We start from the raw sequence: 18520 nt of genomic DNA on the forward strand, positions 1-18520 counted from the left end.
AAGGAATGCTCTGCTTCTGGACAGCCGGGGAACCTCGAGCTCTGATCCAGCTCTTCCCTGAAGCTCTCTACCTCACCAGGATTCTTGACACTGGCTGTATATTACATACAGCATGTTCTTTCAGCGAATAGCTGAGCTGTGATTTTCCACATTTCTCTTTCACTGTTTGAGTTGGCACAAAGACATCCTGTGCTGGCAATGTATTTCATAGAGGTCTGAAATGTCATTTCTTTGTGCTACTTGTTCTCTTACAGGTGTAGACAGTTTATTTGCATGTAGAAATTTTTCAACAGATACATTCTTTTATTTATTTTTTAAAAAAGATTTTAATTACTTATTTGACAGAGATCCCAAGTAGGCAGAGAGGCAGGCAGAGAGAGAGGGGGAAGCAGGCTCCCTGCTGAGCGGAGAGCCTGATGCGGGGCTCCATCCTAGGACCATGGGATCATGACCGGAGCAGAAGGCAGAGGCTTTAACCCACTGAGCCACCCAGGTGCCCAGATACATTCTTTTAAACACAGAGTACTGCCTTACTCTGCTTCGTTTTCTGCGAATTGAAAGCATTTTCGTGTCTGATAACAACATCTTTGCCAATGCCCCTTGTTAAGGATTTGCATGAACTAAATCTGATTTTATTCTAAATTCCAGTTTTTGATCAAAAGTTATTTAGAAGAGTTTTTTCGTTTTCTTTCTGGTGGCTTGATTTGTTTTTAGATTTAATGTTTCACAGTCAGAAAAATGTGGCCCGTAAAATTGCTTTAAAAATTGCAGTTTTCCAAACTGAGGGTTGATGGGGGGAGGGGGGTTGGGAGAGGGGGGGGGAGATTATGGACATTGGGGAGGGTATGTGCTATGATGAGTGCTGTGAAGTGTGTAAACCTGGCGATTCACAGACCTGTACCCCTGGGGATAAAAATATATGTTTATAAAAAATAAAATTAAAAAGAATTGCAGTTTTCTGGTTTTTTTATTTTTGTAAATGTTTGGTAAACTTTTGAAAGAAGATTTAGGTCATGTGAGATATATAATTTTATTACATGGAGGTTTCAGTAAGCTGATTCTAATACTATTTGTCTGTTTTTACATTTCACACTCAGAATTCTGTTCAAGTTTAACATAAATGCAGGAGAACTCTGGTGTCACTTTTGTTTTTCTTTCTAGGTACTATTTTTTTTAACCCTCCCACCATGTTCTATTTGTTGCTTCTCTCCCATTTGCTGTGTCATTTATTTTATTTTATTTTATTTATTTATTTATTTATTTATTTGACAGAGATCACAAGTAGGCAGAGAGGCAGGCAGAGAGAGAGGGGGAAGCAGGCTCTCCGCCGAACAGAGAGCCCGATGCAGGACTTGATCCCAGGACCCTGAGAACATGACCTGAGCCGAAGGCAGAGGCTTTAACCCACTGAGCCACCCAGGTGCCCCTGCTGTGTCATTTCTAATCGTATTTTTAATTATTGCTTCTCCTTGATCTAGATTTCATGTTTGTTGTGTTAGTTCTTCATCTTTCATCTGAATTCTTGAATAATTTTCTGTTGACTCAGGTTTCTTAAGTTTAGCTACCTATATTTGCATTTTAGGATTTTGTAAAAAACAGTTTTCATTGGAAGGAAACTGTTTTTGATCTGATTGATCCTTTCTGAAAGATAGCCCATTGCTATAAATTTTGTTTGGAATTAAAATTAGAGATAAAGTTTTCTGCACTGGTTCTATAGGATGAGGTCCTTCTTTAAGAATGCTAAATCTTTCCATGAGTGTACTGATTTTTAAGGAGTCTTTAAAAAGATGATTTGGATCCCAGTGCTCAGATCTTGTAATCCTTAATGAAAAAGAAAGCTAAAGCTTTGTACTTTTTTCTGTGGATTTTCTTCAATGAAAAAAATCCTTGATGACAGAGCATAGGAAAGACAAGCAAGTTGCATGTACTGTGAAGCCTTGGTTTTTAGCCACTTGGTAAGCAAGCACCCATGGGTACTGCTTTAGGTATTTCCTGGACAGTTGAAAATTGTTCCCTGGAATCCTCAGCTAGGCGATTCAAATTTTTCCTCTAGGTTCGTTGTGGTAGCCGGAAGTTACTTGGTGCATCACACTCCTTATCTCAGTGGCCAAACTACTCCCTTAAATGCTTTGCTTATGTAATGAAACCCATGGCGGCAGTGAGACAAAAACAAAAGCTTCTGAATCAGTGCTTCCTGTCCAGCACACGTACACTTGCATTTGTCTGCTGCCCTGAACTTGGGGGGCTTCAAAGCCTTTTGTGGGGAGTCCCATAGATGTGCTGTGCAAGTTTTCCTTGATGAGCTTCATTGGTGACTGCAATTGTGGCCTGGCTGATCCTGGTTGCTACTGCCTTCAGTATGTCCCCATCTGTAATGGTCATCTCTGACCCCCGGAACATCATTTCCTGTTCTCCAACCATTAAAGATGTTTCCATTAGTTACTTTGGAACTTGGGAAGAGAAACTCAAATCGTAATCTTAAAATAGGAGTTCCCCTGCCACACCTGACCGTTAGATTCCTTGCCACAGTGTATAGGGAATGCGAGTGATTTCAGTTATGCATAACCCAAAGATCTTTGTTTGAATTAAACCTAACCTACCCAGGGCAGACTATTCTTAGTGATTTAAAAGAAATCAAAATTGGAGGATGGGATTTTAAAAAGGCTATAAAAGTTAGCGGTTCTTGACCGCTGCAATAGTACTCTCTGAAAACCACCTGGGTCCCCAAGAGAATCAAGGTACAAATAAGTCAAAACCAAGCAAAGTAATATAGAATAATGAGCACTTTGTTTCCAAACTACAACGCAAACCTTGAGGAAGCCAGGCTGTGTGAAAAGCACCTGATTTCCCCCACACTCTGTATTTCTTAACCACCAAAATGTCAAGAAAGGGCAGCCAGAAACATATCCATCAAATTCCAAGAGGCAGGAAAAGTGAGGTTGTCTGCCTGAGAGGAGAACCTGGAACTGGTGAACCATAACATCACCCACATACTCTATATCTCATTAAAACTTTTGAAACCCCTATCACAAAACATGGCCCGGGCAGCATCCTAGGAAAAGCCCAAGAGACCAAATTTAAGTAAAAAGTCTTTGGAGGAATGCAGGTGGGAGACAAACACCCCGCACCCAACAGTGAGCCAGACTTCTGTGGGAAACTGAGCTACTCAATACCTAGAGAGAAATTATGATAAAGATTGTGGGATTACAGGGAGATCATGTAGTTCTCACAGATGCCTCTTAACTACAAAAATGAGCACCATAATCAGTATTGTGTTAATGGATTTGATGTCATCTTCTATTTCAAAATCCATTATTGGAAAGGGACAACCTAGAATGTGGGAAATAAGAAAGGGAGCAGGGGAGTAAGAAAAATAGTCCACCTACTGTTTTTCAAAGTTGTCTTGGATTTTCTATGCATTACTTTACTTACTGTAAGACGTGGTGGGGAGGTAACCAAAGAGTAATGAGGGAAAGTTTATGATTTAAGGTATAGAGAGAAAACACTTGTGCAGTTTCAAGATGTAAGGGACAAGTATTCTACTCAGATCCTAATTGAGAACTCTCGTTATTAAAAAAAAAAAAAGAGGCTACTTGGAAAATTTAACACAGGATATAGGATAGTATTTCGTAAGGTGCAATAAGAACATTTGGCGCTTAGGTTTAAAAAAAAAAGTTGATAGGGTGCTTGGGTGGCTCAGTGGGTTAAGCCTCTGCCTTCGGCTCAGGTCATGATCTCAGGGTCCTGGGATCGAGCCCCGCATCCGGCTCTCTGCTCATCGGGGAGCCTGCTTCCCACCCCCACTCTGCCTGCCTCTCTGCCTAATTGTGATCTGTCAAATAAATAATATCTTTTTTTTTAATTTATTTGACAGAGAGAGATCACAGTAGACAGAGAGGCAGGCAGAAAGAGAGAGGGAAGCAGGCTCCCCGCTGAGCAGAGAGCCCGATGCGGGACTCGATTCCAGGACCCCGAGAACATGACCTGAGCCGAAGGCAGAGGCTTAACCCACTGAGCCACCCAGGCGCCCCAATATCATCTTTTTTTAAAAAAGTTGATAGATGATTGCTTTGATGCCTGGGATTTGTTTCATTTGAAAATAATCACGGGGAGGGAAGCCTGGGTGGCTCAGTCGTTAAGCATCCGCCTTTGGCTCAGATCATGATCCCAGGGTCCTGGGATTGAGCCCCACATCAAGTTCCCTGCTCGGCGGGAGGCCTGCTTCTCCCTCTCCTGCTCCCCCTGCTTGTGTTCCCTCTCTCCCTGTGTCTGTCAAATAAATAAAAATAAAATCTTTTAAAAAACAAAAATAATGGGGGGGGATCATAACGTAGATGAAATGCAATTGCTTACATAGGGATAATTTTGGAAGCTGGATAATGAGCAAATGAAGGGTCATTCTACAATTCTTCTGTATTTGGGTGTGTGCATTAATTTTCATATAATAAAAAAAGTAGTAGAAATTGTTTTGACTCCAAATATGCTTACTCACTGAAAAGGCTTCCTACTAGAATTCATCTGTGCTGATTGCTGTGCAAATGTTGGAAGGTGGACTATGACTCTAGCAAGAGGAGGGTCAAGGGCACTGGTGCCCTGCACAGGTGTAAATCCGCCATGTGGAACTTCTGGGTCCCCAAAACGTAATAGTCTAATGTGGACTGGAAACCTTACGGAGACCATAGTCATTCACCGCGTATGTTGTATGTTTTATGTATCATAGACTATATTGCTATAATAAAGCATGCTAGAGAAAAGGAAGTATGGAGAAAAGGATAAGATGAAACACATTTGTAGTCCTGTATTGTTTTTAGCACAGTCCACACATAAGTGGACCTGTGCAGTTCAAACCCATATTGTTCAAGGGTCAACTGTAGCTACAAATGATGAAAAAACTGAGAAGAAAAGTACTCAATATTTAAGTTCCTAACCTAGTCCACCATTTTCAAAAAATTTGCTTATCTATCCTTCTGCCCAGGCTTTAAAAGTTAATGGACACTTAATACCCCAAATCTAAAATTACGACGTGATCTAACAGAGGAACAGAAATATGGAAGATTTGTTTTTGAGACCGCATATTTCAGTCTAGAAAACTAGGTGTTGGACTAGTTTGATACAATAAATCATTTCTAACTACACAGAAAAGATGCAGAATGTAGTGTTTGTTTTTAGTTTATTAATTTATTTTGCAGGAATCTTCGACTTTCCGAGTATGTACTGTTTGGAAGTACGATGCATGCATAGCCTTTTAAGATGCCTTTGTACAATTTCACCTCAAAATAATGATTCACAGCATACACAGAAATCTAGAAGAAACATGGTATTTACAAGATTTAATAAGGTCTTGCTGTTTTAATGAAGAAACTGATCAATTCTTTTACAGTAGGGAAACATGAACATCAGGTGTCATTATAAATAAGAATTCAGAATTGTTCAGTCTCAAAGCAACTTTTCATGGCTTTAGAAACTAATATTGGGTCACCATCCTATTAATCTCTGAATGCCCAAGCCATGCAAAATCTACTTGTATTAAATATTTGGGGATGCAAATAATAAAGAAAAAAATGCAGGTCTAGTGAATGTGAAAACACCATCAGAATTAACTTTTACAGTAAGAAAATACTGTTAATTCTTTTGAAAAGATACAGTAGTGGTGCAACAGACAGTGCCCAATTTATTCTGATTTTTTATAGTAACATTTCAATGGTCATTTTTCTTGCTCGATCGATATACAGACACACACTGTAACATGGATTCATTCCAAGTGTGAACAGTGGTTACAATAGCAAAACAAATCAAATTTAACTATGAAGGGACATCTTCACATTCCAGGATACATCACTGATATTTTCAAAGGACAAATTTTCTATGCCTTATATCCTTGCTTTTTGTTTATACTGTCAAAGACATTACAGTTACCTTGTAAAATACTATAGAAAACGGAGTTGCCACAGAAAGTTGGATACGAACCCTTGGTAACCAGGACAAAACAATGACAAAATTTACGGAAACAATAATTTTCTTAATAATTAAAAAGTACTAAAATCGAGACCAGCTCCTTAAAAATTAAACTGCTCATCACATTTCCCATTTCGTTCAGGGAAATAAACAAATTAGCAACACTTTCCCCACCATCTGTTATCTTCTCTAAAACTACCTTTTCTACAATGCAGTTCTTTAGTTTCTTTAAAGCCCCCTGCCTCTTTGCTCTCGCATACAAGGTCATTATATCTGACAATGCTGAGAAAGTTCCTGGCTCTTCCATTCCCACTTTAAACTCTTCAGACCTACTCCAAAAGTTAAGGGGCAATGTACTTTTAACAAAACAGCAAACGTGCTTTCTAAAAACCCAGTTTACAAAACCATGAAATAGTGTAACGTGTATCATCAGGCCTATGTGTTACCAGGTATATCAAACTAGGCGTGTTATAAGAAACCATACTTCTCACTAGAAAAACGAGTGCACCAACGGACCCCGAGAGCCAAAGTAGGGCAGCAGACAGGCACCTTCTCTCCTCCCACTCCGACGCAACTGCGTGTGCATGTCCATCTGACCAGGAGATCCTTTTGAAAAGACACCTAGAAGTGGACTGAATTCTTGTTTAAAGCGGTCACGGGCAAGAAGTATATACAGGGGACATGGTTAAACTGATCACATTTGTCAGCGTAAGACAATTTTGCCTACTTGAAAAACTGAATATAGCCTATGTTGGCATATGAAACTTGTGCACAACCAGAAATGAACACAGACGAAATGACTTTAAAACCCAGCTCTGATGTCTCCTACCCCACCCTCTACACCTGAGAGACTGGCTGATTCTTTTTCCTGGCAGGTGAAAAGAATGATTTACTAGATAGATCACCAAAGGACTGGAACCATGCATCTATTGCGTGACAACAGCTTATTAACCGGGATGTGTGTTCATGCAGTAGTTGTAAAGTCACCTACAGGGTTTTAATAAAGCATCCGACTGTTTGCATACATGCTACTTTCATTCTCAGTGGACATGTCCCAAGTTAACTGCTGCCCCTTCAGCAGATCTAAGAATACTGGTAAACCTTTAGCTAGAACACCAAGCAGTATATATATTTTTCCCCGAAATTGTTATCTAATACCGTGGGGGGGGGGGGGTTGATCGTCCCTAAAGAGATACGAAAACCACACAAAGGCAAAGGCATTGGCGTACTACAGAATAGCAGGACTGAGAGATGGCTACTGGAGACGGACAGATACCAGTGTCACAGATACCTTTAAAGAATGCAGTTTTCAGGTCAATTCTTTTAAGCCCATCTGTTTTCTCACCATTATTTTCACAGTTTTGCCACAGTTTTATGAGAGATGTTTTATCAGTGTCATAACATAGCCATGCATATTTTTGTGAGACAAGTGGATTTTGGGGGGAGGGGGATTTTCCACATAGGAAAAGAACATTTTCAAAGCTGTAGGTCAAGTGTGAAATTAGATGATTTTGATGGAAAATGATGATGGGTTATTAAGCCTTTGGTTTCATTATACTATTAAGTGCAGCTTGTTTTTCCAGGTCTGCCAGATAGCACTTCTAAAGTAGAATACAGTGACAGCTTCAGGAGCATGTGTGTGTGTGTGTGTGTGTGTGTGTGTGTGTGAGAGAGAGAGAGAGAGAGAGAGAGAGAGAGAGAGAGAGAGACGGACAGAGAGAGTGTGTGAGTATGAGAGTAGCGGGGCACACAGTATGGGAGAATGGATATTCCTCAAAAACTCTGGTAAAATCCTTTAGGATTACAAACGTTACTAGTTTTATTGCTATATTTATTTTATATTCACCAAAATAACAGGAAGATTCCAAAATCCAATTCTGAGCTAGGAAGGAAATTCAACAGTGATAGAGACCTTAATTAAATGACCTATTAATAATTTTCCAGTGGTGCACCCTAGTGAGTCACATGACTTTATATCTCTTCAGTTATTCATACCTTAAAGCTGGGGTTTCATAAACAAGGAGTGCTTTAGTATCACCTGAACTACTTGAACAAACTCAGTATTATCTCGGAATACAATATGTTAAATTGAAACAGTTCTTAGTTTTAAAGTCCTTTGTATTCACCCTTCTCTTAAAATCCTGTTTCTCGACTAGCCTTCTCTTCCTCCCAGGTAATGCAGTGTACAACTTTATGATCTTGGCCAACTGTAATTTCCCTCACACTGGCTTACTGACATGTGCAAATCAATCCATACTGAACAGCTAATGTTGATTTTTTTTTTCAGCTAAGTAAGGATTCTGGCACAAAACACTGTGCTGTAAACATCGTGAATTCATCACAAAATTGGAAGGAGGATAAAAAAGGTCCTATGGACTGCAAACATTTCTTACAGAACCACAGATGAGCTCAAGATTTCCGAATGGATTTTGGAATGGATTTACATTTGGCATACATTCACTGTGCTATTGGCAAAGCGCAGTTTTACAAGAAGGTCATTCATAAAATTCATAAAATCGTACTGGTAAGGACTTGTTATTTTTAAGGCCAGTGGCCCAATAAAAGCATGCAGTAACTTAAAAATTGTATCTACTATGTGGCATAATTAGGTCTTAGCTACCAGTGTTGATTTAGCTTGATGAATTATTGTACAAGTAAAAGGGATCTTCTCATCTGATTGTACTTTTGAATGAAAGGCACGATATGCCTCATTCTTTGACTGCTACAAATCACATTTTAAGCCACTTGTGTTTGTGTGTTTGAAATTACCTCTGAAAAAAGCAGCAATTACACATACCCTTATTACTTTGCGCGCCCCCCCCCCCAGTCATATTCTGAGTGCTTTCTCCTGTCCTTCTCTTCAGTAGGAAACAACGGGAAGAAGCATGGGGAACCTTGGTTTTCCAGAGAGCTGTGACCAGGTTAAGTCTGCTCTGAGAATTCACAGTTTGTCTGCATAAACTGTAACATGTCACACCATGATTTAAAGTTCTAGTTTATAAAGTAAGGGCCACTCAGCAGTAACTTTAACAATTGGGATTCCACAGAAGAGCTCTTGACTTCTCTGTGTACATTCTTTCAGGAGTGAATCCTTTCCCAGTTCCCAGTTTCAAGTATCCCTTTCTATCTCACTCTGCAATGAGTTAAGAAAGGAAAAAATGAAAACCCAAAACAAAGAGAACTCCCCATTTTTCTTGAATGAGCATGAGCCCTACAGGGGCGCTGCTCCTCCCCCAGTGGAATCGGAAATGAAAAGGCCGGGCAGATGCACACACTCCCAAGGCTCCTTTTCTTCTAGTGGGTACTCCCAGTTTCTCTCTCAGGTCGATGCAGACTCTTGGGCGTTCAAGTGTACCGTGGCATCTCGCACTGCTCACAGCGGTTCAGTGCAGGGTGGTTTAGGAAGGTGCAGCTATCACAATTCCACGGGGCCCCCTCATAGTCTTCATCACGGGGTTGTGTCCGAGGACTCTGTTTGGAGCCAGTCAGATGCTCTGAGGGAAGTTAGGATCAAGAGAAAAAAGAGATTGAATTCTTCCAAGTATAATCCAAACTGAAAAATTACCAAAAAAAAAAAAAAAAGAAAGAAAAGAAAGAAAAAAAAAAGGTAGTTTCCTACTTGACCTAAGATAAAAGCCAATGAATGTCCATAGCTACTAGAACAGGAAGTTTATGATACAAATTGTACTTGGTTTAAGAAGATAAACTGAAGTCCAGGATCGACTACCATTCCTCATTCAGTATTCATAGATAGTGGTTATGCTGTACGGTAGTCAAATGGACAGAGAACTATCCCCCAGCATGTGAAATTCTGCCCCCTCCCTTTCCCCCCTCCCTTCAGTGCCCCCACTTCACAGCCCCTTGTAGTAGTGGCCATACTGTATTCAACATGTTCTGGGATGTCTGCCTCCTTCTGGGAGACCTGCAGCTTTACAGTATGCATATGTTAGTTAATAATAAGGGTTCACGACAGAGATGGTTCCTAACAAAGTTGCTCAGAATGGTTAAAAGAGAGAGACTTTACAGTTTTTCGTAAAAGCCAAATTCATTCCATGTGACTCTTTTTTTTTTAAAGATTTTATTTATGGATTTGACAGAGATCACAAGTAGGCAGAGAGGCAGGCAGAGAGAGAAGAGGAAGCAGGCTCCCTGCTGAGCAGAGAGCCTGATGTGGGGCTTGATCCCAGGCCCCTGGGACCATGACCTGAGCTGAAGGCAGAGGCTGAACCCACTGAACCACCCAGGCACCCCTGAAAGACTCTTTTTTATTCTCAAATTTCTCCTATCTTTTTGGCATTACAAGGTTCTTCAGGTAGTTTTTTAAAAAGTCTATTATCTGGCAATATAAAATGCTCACAACCTTAGGTGGGTCCTCAGGACTTTTTTTTTAAAGATTTTATTTACTAGAAAAAGAGCTCATGAGCCAGCGGGGGCAGAGGGAGAAGGAGAAGCACGGTGCCTGAGCCCTGCAAGATCCCGGGACCCTGGGATCATGACCTGAGCCAGAGCAGGCACTTAACCGTTTGAGCCACCCAGTAACCCTGGTCCTCAGTACTGTGTGTGTGTGTGTGTGTGTGTGTGTGTTTTACATTAGCCACCATACAGTTCTCATCATTAGTTTTTGATGTAGAGTTCCATGATTCATTGTTTACATATAACACCCAGTGCTCCATGCAATCCGTGCCCTCCTTAATACCCATCACCAGGCTCATCCACTCCCCACCCCCTCCCTTCTAAAACCCTCCATTTGTTTCCCGGAGTCCATAGCCTCTCATGGTTGGTCTCCCACTACGATTTCTCTCCTTTCATTTTTCCCTTCTCCTAATGTCCTCAGGACTTTCTTTAAAAATACCTGAAACTTGGGAAGCCTGGGTGGCTCAGTCGGTTAAGTATCTGCCTTTGGTTGGGTCATGATCCCAGGGTACCGGGATCGAGCCACGCATCAGGGTCCCTGCTCAGCGGGGGGTATGCTTCTCCCTCTTCCTCTGCTCATGTACTCTCTTCATCAAATAAATAAAATTTAAAAAAATACTTGAAACTTAGATTCCTCCTAGATCCTCATCTCTCGGCCTTGAGCTCAAAAAAGGCTCTTTGCTTCGGGAGTTAATCTGTAAATCCTGCTTTTGTGGATTAGCCCCTACTGAAGGTGGCAGCAGTGACTATGAAGCGAAAGATATCTGGATAGAATTCCCTCCTGGAATCCAGATCATGGCCAGAGGCTGGGAAAATCTACCTGTTAAACCAGTGGAAATCATCACTGTGAACTGTAAATGAGATTAAGATCTAAGGTAGGCAACCTATCTAAGCAGGTCACAGAAGGAACTAAGATGGAAGGATTTAATCAGTTACCATTTGGGGTTAAGTCTGTCTTCCACTGGAAATTAATGAGCTCACTTGTGGTTAGCAATTTGTATTTCATGACAAATGGCTGGTGTGAACGTTCTCCAAGAGGTAGAGAGAACTGAGCTTTAGACCTCGAACCTTACAACAGGCAATAATAAGACTCAGGCTGGCGGCGCCTGAGTGGCTCAGTGGGTTAAGTCTCGGCCTTCAGCTCAGGTCATGATCTCAGGGTCCTGGGAACAAGCCCCACATCGGGCTCTCTGCTCAGCAGGGCTCTCTCTCTCTGCCTTCTGTTCTGCCTACTTGTGATCTCTCTCTGTCAAATAAATAAATAAAATCTTAAAAAAACAGTAAGACTCAGGCTGAAAAAGGAAGGAGATGTTAGCTTTACAACAAAATAGAAAACCACTGGGTCCATCAACCTATTCCTATAACTATAAAAAGGAGAATGGGTTTGTTTATATGGCCTCCACTGGCCATCTGAGTGGCCATTACCACCCACCTTGTATCTTTTGGCTCATGACTCCAAAACACAGAGACTTGATAGTTCTCTTTTTTGTACAATATGGAAGAATAAAAAGCACATTTAATTGCTATAGCCTTCTGTTAGAGGAAAAATGTTCTGCACGCCATTTCCAGAAAAGGTCCTCTCTCATACGGTACTCTTTGGTTTTCAGGGCATTTTGTTCTCCAATAAGGTAAACACTTAAACCATATTGCTGTTGGCTTTTAATAAACAGGCTCTGAAAACTCACTTTTATACTTTCCCAGAGCAGGCAACTTTTTACTTCATGAAGTATAATTCCAAACCTAGCCTAAAATGTTATTTTCTAAAGTCTATAAATAACTGCACAACCTCTTTTAGCATAACTAATACAGGATACTTGGGGCTCCTCTTCATAGTCTAATACTGTACACAAAGTAAAAATAATTTCCCTTCTATCCTTTGAGTTCTTGCCTGAGACCCTCCTATAATAAAAGACAGACTAACAAGAAAAGAAACCAAGTTCATTAACATATGTACCACACACAGACAGGGCAGAGACCTAGAAAACCTAACTTAAAATACCATCTACAGCTAAAGACAAAAGAAAGGTGTTGGGGGGAGGGCAGGGGAAGCCAATCAGGGAAGGTTACCTGACTGTTGCCTAGGTTACCTTCTCCACTGATCCGCTTCTCTTTTGATTTAGTCACTAGGCTCTCTGGTAGGGGCAGGCAGACATATCTAGGTGGAGATTGCTTTTATCACTGTAGATGTTCCTTACAAAAGGGTAACTTCTACTCTGTTGTCAGAGCTTCTCCTGCCTTTGCAGTTTCTCAGAGTAATCCTTTTGGAAAAGAGGCATGTTTGGCGGTGGCATATTTTTCCCTTCAGTACCATAATGATTTAATTTGGAATCAAGTCACTCTGAAGAAACTTATCAAAAGAATTTTAAAGGCACCTAATTTAGAATTATTGTGGGTAAGTCGCTGCTCATTTCATCACAGGAAATACTGTTTAAATAGAAGTATTTAAAACCCAAAAGACATTTTAGATGTCCGTTTTCATTTGATTTACATTTGTAAAATCTTGTCTTTTTATGGACTGTTTCAAAAGAAAAATATTTCAGGTCTCATAGAAAAATTAATATGCATATGTATACACAAATGAAAAGTGAAATCAGTATGTTTTTCCTTTAAGACTAATTATTTTTAGGGGTGCTTGGCAGGCTCAGTCAGAAAAGCATGCTGCTCTTGATCTCGGGGTCATTAGTTAAAGCCCCACATTGGGTGTAGAGATTCCTAAAAAAAAATAATAATAATAAACTTTAAAAAAATACTACTTTTAAATGGGTTAATAGGCCAGATTTCCATAAAAATAACCATCCTCAAAAATATCACAAATCAACAGTTTCACCAATATTGTTTATATTACACAGCCATACTTGTATAAACCCAAACATAGTATTTTTAGAATGCTTATTTCAACGGAATCCCAGGGTAAAATTCAAGAAGTATTAGAAAATTACAGTGAGAAGTTATAAAAGCCAGAACTTTCAAGTTATTTCCTTAATTACTTGGCCTTGCTTTCTAGACGCTATTATTAGAGCAATCTGTCCGATATGGTAACTGCCGGCCAACTGAAATGTGACCACTGTGAACTAAGATGTGCTCTAAGTGTAAAATGTACACCAGATTTCAAAGATATTGTATGAAATCAAGAATGTAAAATATCTCGCTAGTTTATATTGACTTCATATTGAAATAATACTTGGCATATACTAGATTAAATATTTTAAGTATTTGCCTTGTATTTTATTTCTGTTGGGCAGCACAGCCTTAGAAACTCAGCAGAGAGAATAGTTTTTTTTTTAAGTAATCTCTACACCCAATGTGAGCCTTGAACTCAAAATCCCAAGGTGAAGAGTCACAAGCTCCACCAACTGAGCCATCCAGGCGCTTGGATAGAGTAATTTTTTTATTAGGGGGGGGAGGTGGACTTTACTTGTGGTTAACTACATGGGCGAACACGTGTCTTTGGACTTTGTGCACAAAATCCGGACACACAAGTACAAACCCTCAGCAGCTGCTGCCTGGGTGTCATGGACGTCTGCCTGTACTTTGGAGGTCACGCTAATTCTTCGGGCTTTCCTCTCAATTGTGCAAGGGTCTGACGAATCTGCATGAAAAGAAGCAAAGCCAGGAGAAAAGGGATTAAAGCCATCCATGAGAAGAGTGGACAGGCTCCCAAGGCTCTCCCATGGCACGTGGACGGTTGCGTGTTTGTCCTTTCTATTGCTTCATATTATCTTTAGTTCTCCTGTGAAGGTAAGTGCCATATTTAATATCACCTTTACAACCTATACAGAACAGTGCTCTTAGAACTTCTTCCATCCTCTACAATTACTTGGATGCAATGCCTAATTTCACCAGTTTCCCCCCTTCCTAGTGCAAACTCAGTGACGGTAATTAAATGTCAATGTAAGGGCAAAATGTGGAAGATGATACTTCAGCAACTGCCTTAGTAAGCAACAGTTATGAGAAAACCATGGGTTGAAAGTACACGATGTATAAGGCTAGCCAAAGAATCCATTAAATAATATAAAACTATAGTACATCATAATTAAAGAGTAGGATTAGCAGTAACTGAAAAAAATCAGAACTCAAAATAATGAATTTATTTCTATTAATTTATACATGGTTAGTAAGAAGTCCTTTCTTTGTATTAAGACTTGGTATCATTTGCTCTTCAGAACCAAAGAAAGATCTTCTATTTTCTGATTAGTTCTGAGCCCATATAAGCAATCCTCTAATACAATCCGCCTTTGGAAATCACTGCTCCAGAATTCTAAGCTTGGTACCTAGGTACGTAAACACACCATTATCAGAGTAAACAAAAGCAGAGTAAATGGTCTCCTTAGGCTCCAAAGAATAGTGTCAAGTTCTATTTCTTAAATTTGTAAAGCACTTTCATAGTGTCACATACTTTACTCTCACAGACTCTTAGAACAGCCCTGTAAAATACACCAACTACTGGACTGATCACCTTTCTGGTACACAGACTAGATCTGAACAAGGTCTGGAAGCCAAAACAACCCAGACATCAAGTTGTTGGACACCAAGGTCAATGCTCTCACCATTGTGTTACCAATGACAGCTTGGGGAGGCCTTGCTGGGTCAGCCGAGGAACTAACATGCACACTGCATTGCTTCAATATGAAGTTCAGTCCAAAAAGGTTTCTGGGTCTCCCTCTTTTTCCTTCTGTTTCTTTTTCTTACTCTCCCCTTTTCGTTACCATACTTCAGACAAACATCCACATTCCACTTGGATCTGCAGTATACGTCTGTAATAACTCCAAGACATTTATTCTAACCAATAAATCAATCCTACCTGTTATTTATACTTTATCTTAAGTGATACTGCAAGAAAATCTACATTAAACTACATTAACTTTTTTTAAAGAGGCCAATTTAGTTTAAAAATCTGCAAATGCTTAGAAGAAAACAAATTTGACTTCATAGAGAAAATCAAATAGCTTTTAGAAATGTAATGAAAAGCCTTCTTAAGGAATTGTAGCATTAAGTTCTATTCATAAATAATACTATTTTATATTCTCACCAACAGTATATAGAATGAAGGCTCAATTACATTGCTATGGTAGAGATTCATTTATACTTAAGATGTTAGTTCTCTACTCTACTCAAAACTGTTTATGTAGGGGCATCTGGGTGGCTCAGTGGGTTAAGCCTCTGCTTTCAGCTCAGGTCATGATCTCGGGGTCCTGGGATCGAGTCCCGCATCGGGCTCTCTGCTCAGCGGAGAGCCTGCTTCCTCCTCTATCTCTCTCTCTGCCTGCCTCTCTGCCTACTTGTGATCTCTCTCTGTGAAATAAATAAATAAAATCTTTAAAAAAAAACTGTTTATATAGAAGATAAGCTGCTTGGGGCAGGAGTCATGTCTCAACTTTGTAGCATCAAGCGTCTATGTACATAATCCATCTACACACTGAGCATTTGCTCTATAATTTAAAAGTTGATTGCAACTGGAATTTAATTACAGCTAACTCTGAAGGACTAACCAATTATCAGCTTTAGCAAAAATTTGTTTGAATTCTAAGTGTGTTTTTTTTTTTTTGTATAAAACTATCTGTAGAGAGCCCGATGAAGCTTGACATTACAGCATCCTAATGAGGCAAACAAACCCTGTACTATTCCTAGCTGAGCTGAACACCAGCTCTCTATCTCAAACATGTGGTGCTGGTCTCAAAGACAGCAGGCAGAGTGACCATCTGCCACACTGCTCTCACCACTGCTAGAACACGGATTATATGGGCTCCTGGCAGCTGATCTATTCCACTACCTAAAAAAATTTTCCTTTTACTACTTTGTGAGTTTTCAAGGTAAAACTTATACAATGAAATACACAAGCCATGTGTTGCCATATGGAGTTCTGACAAATGCATATATACCTGAATAATCCAAATCCTGATCCAGACATTATCATTAGCCTATAAAATCTTCCCATGCCCTTTCCCAGTTAATCCCCAACCTCTACTCCCAGAGATAACAGCTGTCTTGTTTTTTTTGACAGAAATACAGCTTATGAAATGCATGTAAACAATCATACAGAACACATTCTTTGGTGTTTTTCTTTCAGCATTATGTCCTTGAGGTTGGCCCATGATGAGTTTTAAAATGCTGATTTGCACCATCAATGTATCAGTTTGCTTATCCATTCATCTGTTGATGGCCCCTTGGTATGTTCCCAAATTTTTGGTTATTTTGAATAAAAATGCTATGAATCTTCTAACACAAGTCATTTTGTGGACATAGGCTTTAAATTCTTTTGGATAAATTTTTAGAAGGAGAACTGATGAGCTACAGGGCAAGTGAATGAATGGTTTTGTAAGAAATGGTCACACCATCTTAAACTTTTACCAGAAATGTGTAAGAATTCCACCGTTCTATATCCTCATTAATGTTTCAAGCCATCGCTATTCAGGAATCTCAGGATTTTAATTTGCATTTTCTTAATGTCTATTCAAGTTGAGTGTTTTCATGTGCTTATTGGCCATTTACATATATATTTCTTTGTCAAGTGTCGACTCAAATGTTTCAACCTTTTAAAAACTGGATTGTCCTTTTATTAGACTGTCCTTTTATTCCTGTGTTACAAACGTTCTTTACACATTCTAAAGACCAGTTTTTGTTTTGTTTTGTTTTGACCATATATGTTTTCAAATATTTTTCCCCAGCCCCTGGCTTTCCTTTACACTTTCTTAATAGTGCCTCTTGATGAGCAGAAGAGCTAAACTTTAATGAAGGCTAAGGTACCAACTGTTCTGGGTCCCAAAAATTCTAAGCTAAACCCAAGTTGCAAGGATATTTTATATTTTGCTCTGGAAGTTCTGTAATTTAGTTTCATACTTCAGTATGACCTACCTCAGATTTCTGTGTATAGTAGGAGGTAAGAATCAAAACTGGTAATTTTTCCATATGGTTATCTAGTTCTTCCAGCGCTGATTGCTACAATGACTTTCTCCATTGGTTACTTTAGTGGTTTTGTCAAGAATTTGGCAGTGTAAGTGAGGGTCTGTATCTGGGCTATTTATAAAGCTACAGTCGTTTCTCTATCTACTTTTTATCCCCATGCCAAAAACACACTGTGATGGCTACAGCTTTATAGTAAGTCCTAAGGTTAGTTAGGGCTAACACTTGCAACTTCATTCTTTTTACAGATGATTCTGAATACAGTACAAATCAGGGGAAAAGTAAGTTTCCCAATTTTGATTTAACCGCAAACACGGTGTATTACTCTAATTTATTTTGGCAACATTTTATAGTTTTCAGCATATACAGCTGGTCAGATTTATTCGTAAGTAGAACATGTTTTTTTGATAGTTTTGTAATTCTCTTTTTAATTTCGTTCTTCAATTGTTTGCTAGTATATAAAAATATAGTTCTTGTATACCAACCTTCCATCCCAAGACCTTGTTAAGTTCCTGTTTAGTATCCTTGGGTTATCTTTGCAAATAACCATTTTAGTTGGAGTGGCTGCTGACTTTAGTCAGATGCTTTCCTTGCATCTAGTAAAATGATCATGAGCTTTTTCTCCTTGATTGATAGTGCATTCCTGAGCTAAAACAAACATGGTCATGATATATTATCCTTTCTATTTACCATGAATATTAAGGACTTTTTTTTTGCTTTAAGTGCAGGATTATTGATCTGCAATTCTATTTTCTTTTGGGGGACAGGGTGAGTAGGTAATCCTTATCAGGTTTTGAAATCAGGACTCTTGGGGTGCCTGGGTGGCTCAGTGGGTTAAAGCCTCTGCCTTTGGCTCAATTCATGATCCCAGGGTCCTGGGATGGAGCCCCACATGGGGCTCTCTGCTCAGCAGGGAACCTGCTTCCCTTCTTCTGTGCCCATCTCTCTGCCTACTTGTGATTTCTGTCTGTCAAATAAATAAATAAAATCTTTAAAAAAAAAAAGAAATCAGGGCTCTGCTGATTCCATAAGACCAAAAAAAAGGGGGGGGGGAGTTTTGTTCCTCCCCTATTTTCTCAAAGACTGTGTGTAAGATTGGTAGGATCTCTTCCTTAAATGTGTCATAGTATACACTCACCAGTGCAGTCATCTGGGTTTGGAGTTTCCTTTGTGGGACAATTTTTGAGATAATGGATTCAATTTCTTAAACAGATATATGACTATTATTAGGTCCTATATCATCTCGTTTTCA

General features: G+C 39.5%; 1 protein-coding gene across 4 annotated transcripts in view; it reads right to left on the reverse strand.

Annotated features, from left to right (window-relative positions):
• Nucleotides 1-7649: 7649 nt before the first annotated feature.
• The window catches only part of LOC111150506 (TGF-beta activated kinase 1 and MAP3K7 binding protein 3), a 94316-nt gene continuing 83445 nt past the window's right edge, over nucleotides 7650-18520 (reverse strand). For 3 of the 4 annotated variants that reach the window (XM_022507991.1, XM_022507989.1, XM_022507990.1), the window contains 2 exons: nucleotides 13856-13957; nucleotides 7650-9449 (listed from right to left, as the gene is read on the reverse strand). In XM_022507991.1, the coding sequence (XP_022363699.1) occupies nucleotides 9301-9449; nucleotides 13856-13957 (251 nt within the window). In that variant the 3' untranslated portion in view covers nucleotides 7650-9300. The remainder of the gene's footprint in view (nucleotides 9450-13855; nucleotides 13958-18520) is intronic. The other variant, XM_022507992.1, reaches the window with a different exon arrangement.

Source organism: Enhydra lutris, unplaced genomic scaffold (assembly GCF_002288905.1).
Source record: "Enhydra lutris kenyoni isolate GAN:26980312 unplaced genomic scaffold, ASM228890v2 scaffoldscaffold23, whole genome shotgun sequence".
In the NCBI taxonomy this organism is placed as follows: Eukaryota; Metazoa; Chordata; class Mammalia; order Carnivora; family Mustelidae; genus Enhydra; species Enhydra lutris.